General features: G+C 44.1%; 1 protein-coding gene across 5 annotated transcripts; it reads left to right on the forward strand.

Moving 5' to 3' along the window:
• Positions 1–611: 611 nt before the first annotated feature.
• On the forward strand, positions 612–10,572 carry CMTR2 (cap methyltransferase 2). 5 transcript variants are annotated; one of them, XM_050713307.1, is made up of 3 exons: positions 612–631; positions 1,043–1,245; positions 3,752–10,572. In XM_050713307.1, the coding sequence occupies exon 3, from the start codon at positions 3,771–3,773 to the stop codon at positions 6,063–6,065; it is 2,295 nt and encodes a 764-aa protein (XP_050569264.1). In that variant the 5' UTR covers positions 612–631; positions 1,043–1,245; positions 3,752–3,770; the 3' UTR covers positions 6,066–10,572. The 5 variants fall into 5 exon arrangements, with proteins under 5 accessions (XP_050569264.1, XP_050569263.1, XP_035399659.1 ...); XM_035543766.2 differs by lacking the exons at positions 612–631; positions 1,043–1,245 and adding exons at positions 1,593–1,640; positions 2,422–2,557; XM_035543767.2 differs by lacking the exons at positions 612–631; positions 1,043–1,245 and adding exons at positions 1,598–1,640; positions 2,422–2,561.
• Positions 10,573–11,922: the final 1,350 nt, after the last annotated feature.

The raw sequence follows: 11,922 nt of genomic DNA on the forward strand, positions 1-11,922 counted from the left end.
TAGTAAGTATCTTTCTTTTACACAATGTTTATCAAAGTTAAATATGCTAATTTTAGTTTTAAAATGTATTCTCTTCATTCTAAAGATTTTAAGTATAAAAACTCTAATCCTGTGTTTGTATTTATGGGTAGCCTAACATACGTATATTTCACATAATCATAAAATTATATGTATGTTTAAGGTTCTTTCTGTTTCATAACAGTATTCGCTCAATATAGAAAGCAAATTACTTGGGAGGGAGGTTTTTTATAAGCTTATATAGCCTGTCATGATTTTAACATAACAATTCTTTTATACGCTCCTGGCAGCTATGGGATAGGATTTCTCACAGAACAGGAGAAAGGATTACCTATATATTATGACTATATCCTTAAGATGGATATGTCAAGACTCTGCACTGATTACTTAACATCTAGCAAAATTTTCCATAGTTATACCAGTTCTGGAGTCCCTTGTACACATTGCACTAAATTTCTGTGCTAAAGCAAATTCTGGCTTAAGGCTGGACCCTACTTTATCAATGAGAAATATGTGAGAGTGTAGAAGTTAAAAGCAGCAAACTTGGCAACAAAGTGAAAGAATTTCTGCTAACTCATGCTCTATTGTTGGCTGCTTGCTCCCAAACAAGATGGTGAGTGTCTCATTTCCTAACCTGTGTGTAGTAAAATCCCAACAACATTTTAAAATATGAAGAGCAGCTTGCACTGTCTCCTGTGGTGGTAGCTTTCTAGCCTGCTTTGACCTTTTTGCTTGCATTTGCTGATCTGGTGTCAATATACTAAGTATGTGCATGTTGCCAGGGATGCTGCAGTGGGTAGATGATAACCAATTCTGCTCGCTGTTGCTGTTAGCATTTCAGCGCTCTTGCTGCCTGTATTGCCTCGTGCTAAAAGTTTGGGTGTCAAGTCTCCTAAGCCTTTAGAAAGGGCAGCAATGCGGGTTATCACAGACAAGAGGAAGCAGCAAGAGTTTTCTTAAGCATAATGAGTGCTTGTGTGTTGCAGCCAAAGCTGTGCTTTCAAACACTTGAGCATCACTGCAGGTACTGGAGATGGAGGTCACACTGGAGAGCATGTGCTGACGTGTGGTGTCCCCAGGGCTGGGAGCTGATGGTGCCTTGCTCTGGCTCCAGCCTGCTGGCACCTTCCAGCTCTGCAGGGCTGGCCTCTGATGCAGGGAGAGCCCCAACCCTTTTCAAACGGGTCTGCTTCGGAGCTTTCATCCTTGTTTTTTGCCGAGTGACCTGTAAGTATGATCAGGTGGTGAGTACTCGAGTATGTGACCTATGTAACTTCAATAAAGGCTCATTACTTCCTCCTGCAATGAAACATTCTTTCAGGCTGTGTTACTGCTGGGAGGTAGCTCCCTGCCTCATTCCCTGAAGAAACAAACTAGCCGGGGTGAGTGGGGCTTTCTGGTGAAAATCCTGCTTTTCCCTCCCTGACACCGCAGCCTTGCAGCAGCCGCTCCCCCCTGCAGCACCTCCCCATTCCCGCTACCACCACCGGCGCTACCGGGGGCACACGAACGGCCCCCCCCCCTCCCCCCGGCCTCGCCGCCGTCCCCCTCCTGAGAGGAGGAGGAGGAGGAGGAAGGCGGCGGGGCGGGGCGAGGGCCTGGCCTCCCGCAGCGCCGCCGGGGTAAGGAGCGGGGCCCGCGCTAGGCCCCGCCGAAGCCGCGGCCTTCGCGTAGCGAGCGGCCCCCGCGGGGAGCGGCCTCGGCGGGGAGCGGCCGCGGCGGGGGGAGGCGGCCGGGCCGCGCCGCGGAGCGAGGGGCGGGTGGGGAGGGGGCGGCCATTTCGCCGCTTCCCGGGGTGATGGAGGAGGAGGAAGGAGGGCGGTGAGCACCTCGTGGTGGTGCTCAGCGGAGGGTCCAGGGCTAGGGGAGAGCCCTGTGGGCAGCCATCGCCTTCCTGGCCTGCTCTCCTCCCAGCCTTGTGGTGTTCAGCGGTGGGTGGTGGCTGTTGGGAGAGGGGAGGCTGCCTTGGCGAGGGGCAGCTGTGCGCCCATCAGATGGGTGCTGTTGGTGGGGTGGGGGCGGATGGGCAGCTCAGCACCTTCCCCTGCTGTGCCCTCAGCAAGGGGTGCGGGTGGCTGGGTGCTGGGGGAGTGCAGGGATCTGCAGCAGGCAGGAGCAGAGGCCAGGCCAGCTGTGGATATAGTAATGGTGACCTGGAGCATTGCTGAGCTTTGGGTGGCTAGTAGGGATTTGCTGGCATGGGCCTTACCTAAAAGGCTGTGCCCATCCTTGTCCTTAAAAATGATGTAAAACTAGTGTAGGATACAGTGCTTTCCTGCACCGAGGTCTGTAAAGCCATCATTTTATTGCTTGTCCCCAGTGTGTATTGTGATAAAAGGCTAGGTTGAAGCTGAAATGTCTTCATGAATGAAACTGAAACTAGCTGTGTTTATGTACTGATAGACAACCGAGCTGGGGAAACGAGAGTGGAAACTTCACCCAGATGCTTAACCACGTGCTGCTACCTGGGCTGATCCTTGTGAGCTGTGGCAGTGGGGCGGGGATGGCCTGAAGTGGTGCTTGGGTGAAAAGGGAAAAAGTGGGTATGGGCTATTCTTTGTCCTCTCTACCTCCTCAATTTCTTAGCCCTTTCTATTTTAATCTAGTATTTTTCTCAGTAACCTGTTTTGTAATGCTTTACAACACTATTTTGTTGTATTGTGTTTCTGAAGTAATGTAGTGGATTTGGGGATGGTTAAAATGAGGTGCCAAGGGATTTCCTGTCTCCTGTGGTAATTTTGATTAAATAATGTTGCTTAAATGAAAAAGTCTTGGTTGTTGAGTATATTTCTGATTTTTTTTTGAGGCTGTTTTCTGGTTAGTGGACCTAAACACTCTTGTGCTTTCTGCTGTGTACTGGAGCAGATGGCAGAAGATGTGCCAGCTTTGCACAAGTATGCTCATGTTTGCCTTGATCCATTCAGAGCACAACTTTGCGCTATTCTGCTCTCGAACATGAAGCATGAGTTAAGTGTTGGCCACAGACGCAAGAAAACCTTTTCTCGCTTCAGATTTGTCACCCCTTTTCCAGCAAGGAAAGCGAGGTGTAAGGATTTGAAGTGGCCTGGCCGAAGTGACAGTCGTAACGCTGTGCACAGAAAATGGGTTTTGATTGCAGGCTGGTGTTAAACCTCAAATAGTCCCTTAGCTGAAGACCCCCTGGTCATTGGGGTGCTCGTGAGGAGCTCTGCCAACATCTCACTGCTTGCTGGAAGTGGGATGAGTGTTAGCTGTGGTGGGTTAGCAGGGAAGGAAGGAGCAACTGTGCTCCCTCTCTAAGCTGCTCTTGCTCGTGCCCCTCAACTCTACATACTTTGAATACTTGGATAAATACTGCTGTAATTGTGTGAAAAGAACTGTGGCCCACTTGGTTAATTTGTGTAGGTTCTGGCATGTTCTATGTTGTGCCAGAGATACTTGTATCTAAGTGTTTAGATGTATATAGTGAGTACTGAGAGTTCATTGGAGAGCCAAAGCAGCAGCCAGCACTTCTTTGCTTCCTGTAAGCAGCATAATGGGTAATTGAACCTGTGACCCTTCTGATTTCCTAATAGTCCTTTTCAACATAGCCCTCATTTATTTCATTTTTCTCAGTGATGGATGATTCTGTGAAGATTTTTTTTTCATTCTGTAATACAGAGGTTAAGCAGGAAGAATATCCTTTTAAAAAAAACTTTACCTATTTGTATATGCTTATGATTGAAATGACATTTTTCTCTCCTGTCACAACCAGGTTGTGAGTCAGTCCAAGAATGAACAAATGTAAGAAGCCCTACTTTGAACAGACTACAAATCTTGAAAAATTCAGTCCTGAAATTCTTTCTGAAGTTGAGAAGCTCTTTGCCAAGAAGTTTTCTTATACTAAGCCAGCGAATAAGGAATGGCAGCTACCAGATCCCAGTGATGCCTTTACATGTGATCACAAAGAATTCAACTCACTCCTTGCTCTGAAGTACTCGATGAATGAAGTGAAGAATCAGCTGAGTGATAAGAACCTTGATGAATGGCATCAGCACACCTCACTTACCAATAAAGCAGGGAAAATAATTTCTCATGTGAAGAAATCTGTGAATGCTGAGCTGTGTACCCAGGCCTGGTGCAAGTTTCATGAGATCCTGTGCAGTTTTCCTCTTCTCCCTCCAGAAGCTCTTCAAGAGGGAGAACTGAATTCTGTTCACCTCTGTGAAGCACCCGGCGCATTTATAGCCAGCCTCAATCACTACTTGAAGTCCCACCATATCCATTGTGACTGGAACTGGGTAGCTAACACTCTAAACCCATACCATGAAGCAAATGACACCCTCACGATGATTATGGACGACCGTCTTATAGCAAATACATTGCCCTGGTGGCACTTTGGCCCAGATAACACTGGTGATGTGATGACCTTGAAACATCTGACAGGGCTTCAGAACTTTGTGAGTAATATGAGCACAGTTCACTTAGTAACTGCTGATGGCAGCTTTGATTGCCAAGGAAATCCAGGTGAACAGGAAGCTCTCGTCTCACCCCTCCTTTACTGTGAGGCAGTCACTGCTTTAATGATCCTGGGTGCTGGAGGATCCTTTGTTTTGAAGATGTTCACCCTCTTTGAGCACTGTTCTACCAATCTGCTCTTTCTGCTAAACTGTTGTTTTGAGGAGGTCCACGTCTTTAAGCCAGCCACAAGCAAAGCTGGGAACTCAGAGGCCTATGTGGTTTGTCTTCGTTACATGGGCAGAGAGAGCATTCATCTGCTGCTTTCTAAGATGATACAGAACTTTGGAACAGAAATGGTCAACAAAGCTCTTTTTCCCCAGCATGTGATACCAGAATCTTTTCTTAAAATACATGAAGAATGTTGCATGTTCTTCCACAAGTACCAGGTAGAGACCATCTGTGAGAACATCCAGCTCTTTGAGCGCATGGAAGAAGCAGAGCAGACAAAACTGGACAAGTTAAGAGATTGTGCAGTGGAGTTCTTCATGCAGAAATTTCATATGAAACCCATTACCAGAAATAACTGGCTTGTCAAGAAATCTCAGACTGGTTGCAGCATGAATGCGAAATGGTTTGGGCAAAGGAACAAATATTTTAGTACATACAATGAAAGGAAGATGCTGGAAACCCTCACATGGGATGATAAAGTTGCAAAGGGCTATTTTAATAAGTGGGCTGAAGAACATAACTTAAACAACGCTGGTAAAATGTGCATCTTGGAAGGATTGTCTGGTAACATTAACTGTAACTTGTGGTTCATTTTGGAAGGAAAGAGGCTACCAGTGGTTAAGTGTTCTCCATTTTGTGATGGTAAAGTCTTGGAAAATCTTAATGAAGCCATGAATGAATTGGTAGTGGGGAGGCTGGAAAGCAGGCCGCTGCTGCAGCCGTGTCACTCCTGCGAGGTTCTTCCTGGGGAACTGGTAATGGCTGAAGTGTCTGATCTTTCCAGGTCTTATCAGGAGGCACTAGATGAGAAGCGTGGGGACCGATTCAAGTGCCTTGTGGTGGACTTTCCATCCCTTTGTGATACTGAAAACCAAACCGGTATGGAAATAAAGAACCTAAATTCGACCACACTGCTGACTTTCAGCTTCTCTTTGCTTTATGATGGAGCACCAAAATACCAGCAGCGGCTTTTGGAGTGTGTTCTGCATTCGTTGAACCAGCTTACAGTGGGAGATGCCTTGATTCTGCCCATCCTTTCCAGTTTTACACGTTTCACAGCTGGCCTGCTCTTTATACTGCATTGTTGTTTCAGATGCGTCACGTTCGCTTGTCCGATGTCCCACGAGCCGCTGACAACCAGCGCTGCTTTGCTGTGTGTTGGTTACCGGGGCATCCCCAGTCGTGTTGCTGAGTACCTGCAGCATCTGCATAAACTGATGAGCTCCTTACTGGAGTCAGACTCTCCCCAGCAAGTTTTGCAGTTTGTGCCTATGGAGTGTCTCCTCCAGGGCAAGCTGTTGGAGTTTTTGTGGGATTTGAACACAGCCATTGCAAAGAGACAACTCCACTTGATTGTGCAAGCTAAGCAGCAGCAAATCACTAGTGATAGTTCATTATAAAATAATTGTAGAATTGAGCAGGTTGCTGCAAGACCTCATTTCCCAGGCAGGTGGAAGTTAAAAACATTGTTAATATGAAGGTAACGTCACTGTAAGACTTTGACAGGGCGTTGGTAGTGTTGGGAGGAGGTTTTGAGCTGCCAATCCCACTTGCACCATACCGCCTGTCCTGCAGGAACATGAAGTTTAATCTCAGGTGTGGGGGACTTGGGTGGGACAGGGATTGAAGTGAGAAGCTTTCTTCTGTCACAGCTCCCTTCAGTGTTCCTAGCTGACCGTAGCCTTTGTGAGGAGGGGTGGGGTGGTGCTTTATTTCTTGCTTCTGGCCAGGCCCTGCTGGACCCGGTTGGCTGACGTTATCCCTCTTCTGTTGGACAAAACATGGGAGTTCTGCCCCCAGGGTTTGGGGAAGCTGATGCTTGGGCTACAATGCCCAGCAGTCTGCAGGCCCGATGCACGTCTGGAGGGCTCAGTGTCTCGTGAGCAGGCAGCTGGCTCACAGAGACTGGGTTTAAAAACAGCTGTCTTTGAGGTGTCCAGGGGAAGATGCTCCTTGATTTTAATTTTGTGCATGCGAAGAGCATGCTGTGTGGCTTCTGACAGGTGATTGTATGGCCTTGTCTCCCCGCCCCATCAATGAATGGGCTGTTATAATTTTATTTTTAAGTTTATGGGCTCCTCCTTAAAATAATTTGACACTCCTGAGTAAAAGTGAAGACTTGCATCTGCCTGCAGTAGCAGCTATTAATGAGGAACTGTAAATGGTTTTCAGGCGAAAAGCATGGTCGTGTGCAGCGTTGTGTGCCAAGAAATGCTTTGGGGAGTGCTGGAGGAGTGTTAAGCTGAAGAAATATGTGATACTTTCTTTGGGAAAGTATGATTAAGATTTAATTTGGTTCTCCTTAGGGATAAAAATGATGAAATTGCTGACTGTTCCTTTAAGGGAGTCGAATTTTATTTTCTATATTGCTCCTTTGAGAGTTAATTCTGAGACCTAACGCGTGTGTATTAACGTTTAGCTTTATGTTTGTAGTTTACATGGAAAAATCTGCTCGGAGGGAGGAATGAAGTTTAAGGAGAAAAATGATTTGCTACTGATAGTGCAAGATCTTGTAGGAAAAGGTTGAAAGCGCAGAGTTAGAAGGAAAATGGTCTTCTGATTAATTACCAGTCACCTTCTGGAAGCACTTCTAATTATGTGATGTAGGAGTTTGAAGGATAATTGATTACTGGTAAGGATTAAAAGCACTGCTGAAAAACTGTTTTGTCTGGAGGTGCTGCACATTTATTAAGCTTTTTTTTGCCACATTGATTGGGGCAGAATTTAATGCGTTTAACAGTTCATTTTTTATTTAAGAATTTGATAGGTGAATGAGCTGGTGGCTCAGGTCTGACAAATTGACAACATTTTCTAAAAATCTTGCTTTTTACAGCTGCACGTAAATAGAATCAGAAGTCTTCCTAACAAAAGCTGCTGGGATTGGCCACTATCCTTTTTCTTTTATTTAAATGAGCTTGCTTTTCTCGCTGTGAGCTGAGTCACGCTTCCTCCCTCCGACCAGGAAGGTAGGGTTTGAGGCTAACATTGGGAGACAATGCAGTAAGAGCTTCTCCTCTAAACACCAAGTGCAAGCAGATGAATGGGTTTAAAAAAAATACTGAAAACTAAAAATAGGAAAGGAGGGAGAAATATTCTAGAAGAATGGATGACAAGGCAGGATCAAAGACCACCTGTAAAAGCCTTCTTTATCAGAGTCAAAAAGCAGGATAAAGGCATTGTCCACCAGGCACCCCTCTGTCTCTGCCACTGTTTCAGAGGTGATTTATGCCTCAAAATCCCCCTGAACTGAAGCATTTGTGAAGACTTCTGTTAAAGCAGGGGCAAATGAGATTTCAAGTGCATGAAAAAAAAACCACATTTATCTACTGGATGAGACGCTCGTGCTACCCATGCCTCCGTGGCAGAATATGACAATGTAAGTGTCTCATCCAGTAGATAAATATATTTTTTTTGCTAATATTAGTCTGGCACTTAAACTTTTTTATAGGTAAAATAAAATCTTGAGGCGGCAGACACTGTGAGTGAACACATTTTCAAACTTTCTTCTGTTTGTTTTGTACATCTGACGAACTATGCAGATGTCCTTGAGATTCTTCCCATCCCATATCATTTTGCCTCCCTTTCTTCCTGAATCTTTAGGATGAAGCATTTTAGATGGTCACAGAAGTTTGGGGGAATTAGGACTATGAACTTCAAGATACAGACTTCTAGACTGAGCTACTGGGGGAACTTTATCCATTTGCTTGGAAGTACCAAAAAGGTGTTCAAGCCCTACTTTGGAAAAAACAGATCTCTAAAATACTTGAGATCCAGTGCCATGCAGATCCTGATGCATGACTTGCTCTGGAATTGTTTGTTGGCAGATGACTGGAGTTGATGGGAGAAATGCGTTGACAGCAGCTGCCCCTTCTGTTAAAAGATGTGGCTTGCAAAGGTTTTTTTGTTGTCCCAGTGGCAGAGGTTTCAAAGGTAGGAATGACGCTTGTCCTTTTAATTGTAAAAGTCCTGCATTGTCCTAGCTGTCCTTAGATCAAAGATTTATTGGAGGAAAGTGACACTTAATTTCTGTTGTGACTTTTGGAATATGGCAGAATGTATTAACCTTTGCGGAAAGGGTCTGATAGCTCCCGCTTTCGTTGACGGTGTCAGTTCCTTTGGCCAATTTGATTTGGTTTTGGGTGATAGCTGATGAAGTGTCTGTGTCCTGGCTGATTCTGAGCTGTCTTTTTTAACCTATTTGAAGACAGGCTGCTGGGTATCAGTTCTTACTTCCCAGAGCTTCATGTTTCATGCAGAGATGATGTTGGGGGGGAAAAAATAAGGTGGCTGTGAGGCAATCAAGATGCCCACAAGCTTGAAGCAAATTTGGTTTTGTAGCCCTGCTGCTGCATGTTTCCAATGGAGGACTGATACCTGTGCCCACTGCTGAGCAACGAGCTCCGTTTTCTTTCCTGAATCTCGTCTCTTTCATTTTAAGCTAACATTTGACATAAATAGTCGCATGGGGATTGAATGAATTAGGTACTTCAAGTAAAAATATTGGTATTTCTTTTTAGTTGAATTCTGTTAAAGTTTAGAGACTTGCCAGTTATTTTTACTGATTTTTATATTGTATGTGGATTAATTTGGATGTGCACAGATTGTGTGTTCTTGCCACGGGCTTTCCAATTTAGTTTCTACAAAATATAATGAGATTTATAGTAGTAGTCTATTAAAACAGTGCTAATTGGTGTCTATTTATCTTAATTTAAGCTGATCTATCAAATTATTACTGGTAAAAGTAGAATATTTAGCAGCATTGTAGGCTATTAGAAGCACAACTTGGGATTTAACAGGAGGGGCTTAATACTGCCTGAGTAGGAAGTGGGAGAAAAGGGGAAGAAAAACCAACAAGCCCCACACCTTGATTTCTGACCACTTTAATAGAAAAATACTGGTGCCTTGATTCATGGCAAACAAAGGCTGACCATTAAGCTGAAGCCTCAGCCTTACTGCCTCCTGTTACTATACCTAAAAAAAAACTTTTTGACATCTGTTTAACTTAGATGATTTTCAGCATGTTAATTCTTAATGGTGAAGTGGGGGAAATCCTGTGTTAATTTGTCTTACCATTTTAGGTGGTGTTAAATGGTTTTGTTATCAGTACTCATCCCCATTTCTTAATTTTAAACAAAAGCCTCCATTTCAGCTGTAGCCTTTGAATGTCTCTTATTTTTTAGCACTTTCAAGACAGGGAGATTAACACTGCCTTGCCAAAGTCTGGTAATGTTTTTCCATCTTTCTTGCAAGTATTTTCGTGAATGCCATACTGATATCCTTAGTCCCAGTTCTTTGTGTTTTATTCACCTGACAGAAAGATCAAACAGAGCTGTTTATGCCAGAAACACACTCAGCCCGTGGCTGTTCATTTCTTACTCTTTAGGGACTAATTTGGATTGCCATCGAGCCTTCCCGTGTGACTCCTATGGGTCCAGAGCTTATTTCAAGTCTGAAGACTGAAATTTGCTAAAAAGAATTAGCTGGTAGCTGTAGAGACTTCGAAAAAGCAGAACCTTTAAGAGACATTTAGATGTAGGACTTTTTCCCACCAGCAAGAAGAGGCCTTTCCTTGCTAAAAATTATTTTAAAAAGAGCTACTTTGAGGTATAACCGCCTGAGCAAGGAGTTCACCAGTTGTGTGCTGCCTTTCCTGTGTGCACACAGGTGCATTCCTGTTGGCACGAGTGGAAACCCCCAGGATCGTACAGTGGGGGAGAATTTGCTTTGTAATTCCTCAATGTGTGCTTTTGGTTTGAAGGATGTATATATTTTCTTGAAGTAGATTAAGGGATGTTGGTGTACGTGATTATTGCATATTTTCATTTGGTCTGAGAATGTGTGTTAAAAGACCTCTTTTTAAATGGAAAATTTATGTGGAGAAAATAAAACATTTTATTTTGGATTAAGTGTTGCTGTTTGTGTCTCTCTACCCAAACATGGAACAAAACAAGGAAGCACAGCAGGGAGAAGTCTGGGGAGGTTCAATACTTCACTTTTTTGGGCAGTTTTTCTTACCTGCCATTTGGATCTGTCCCTGATGAATGAAGGAGATGGGGCAGCCTGCTTAGCAGGGGGTGTCTGGTTCTCCCTTTCTGTAACTGCCTTTGCACTTTTCCACTTCAAAGACTTAGTGGCAAATGTAGCGTGAGCATCGTGTCGAAGGCCTGTGCCAGGTTCCTGTGGCCCTGGTGTCAAGCCCGAACACACGCACTTCACATGACTGCAGTAGCCTACTTTTGCAGCAAGGTCTCTGTCTTAAGGATCTTCACCTTCTGGCTATGGCAGCCACAGTGGTAGGAAAAGCCTGATATACATGACAATCCTGTCTGCCAAGTCTTTTATTAGTCCTTATCCAAATGTTTTAATTCTAAACACTTGCCTTCACTGAATGGTATTAAAGAAAAAAGCTGGGTACCTTATTTCTCAGGCCTGGCTCTGCTGTGCTGACCAGGGTTGCAACTGACTGTCTTTGGCTTGGCTGCCAGATTTGTCTTGAGACTTCTTGCTAACCAACTCTGACTGCAATTATTGATGATAATTTCCATTGCCTTTCTGCTTTGGAAGTGAAGGAGGAGAACCCCAGATTAGGGAGCAGGGGAAGACCATTCTGTGTCCTACAGGTATGAGATAAGAGAAATCTGCACTTTTCAGATATAGTGAATTTCAGGTATTTGGGGAAATCTTTAAATCCGGAAGTGGAGTTAAATGTATGCTCAGTCACGGGACAGCATTGTCTCACTTGATTTTAGTGAAGCTCTAGACTTAAAGCATTGGCAGTGAACATCAAAATGTACTTCTCAGGAGACATGAGGAGTTTGGAAGCAAACCGTCTCTGAAATGGCAAACTGGATTGGAAGGGCCTGTCTGAACAGCTACGCTGAATTTGGTGAAAGTATTGCTTATTGTAATTTTACTGAATTACAGGAAAATGTAAATGCCCATAATTTTATTTAACTTACTAAAGAGGTCTTTGAAATATTTGCTTCTCCAATATTGCAGTATAAAATTATTCCCTGAGAACATATGAGACTAGAAACTAGACATGGCTGTCTTCATTTTGCTGTTACAGATCTTAAGGACTGAAGAAATCACATATACAGTTTAAGGTCGCTTTATACGCTACATTATGTTGATTATATGTCTTATTAAGATCTATCAAAATGTAAATATGCTAGCTGGTCTGCCAGCTTCTGAGTATTAGTTGTCAAAGCTAAGGCAAATCGCTGAACGGAGCAAATCAGCTCTTGCTGGCTGGGC

This window comes from Cygnus atratus, chromosome 12 (assembly GCF_013377495.2).
Source record: "Cygnus atratus isolate AKBS03 ecotype Queensland, Australia chromosome 12, CAtr_DNAZoo_HiC_assembly, whole genome shotgun sequence".
Taxonomy (NCBI): domain Eukaryota; kingdom Metazoa; phylum Chordata; class Aves; order Anseriformes; family Anatidae; genus Cygnus; species Cygnus atratus.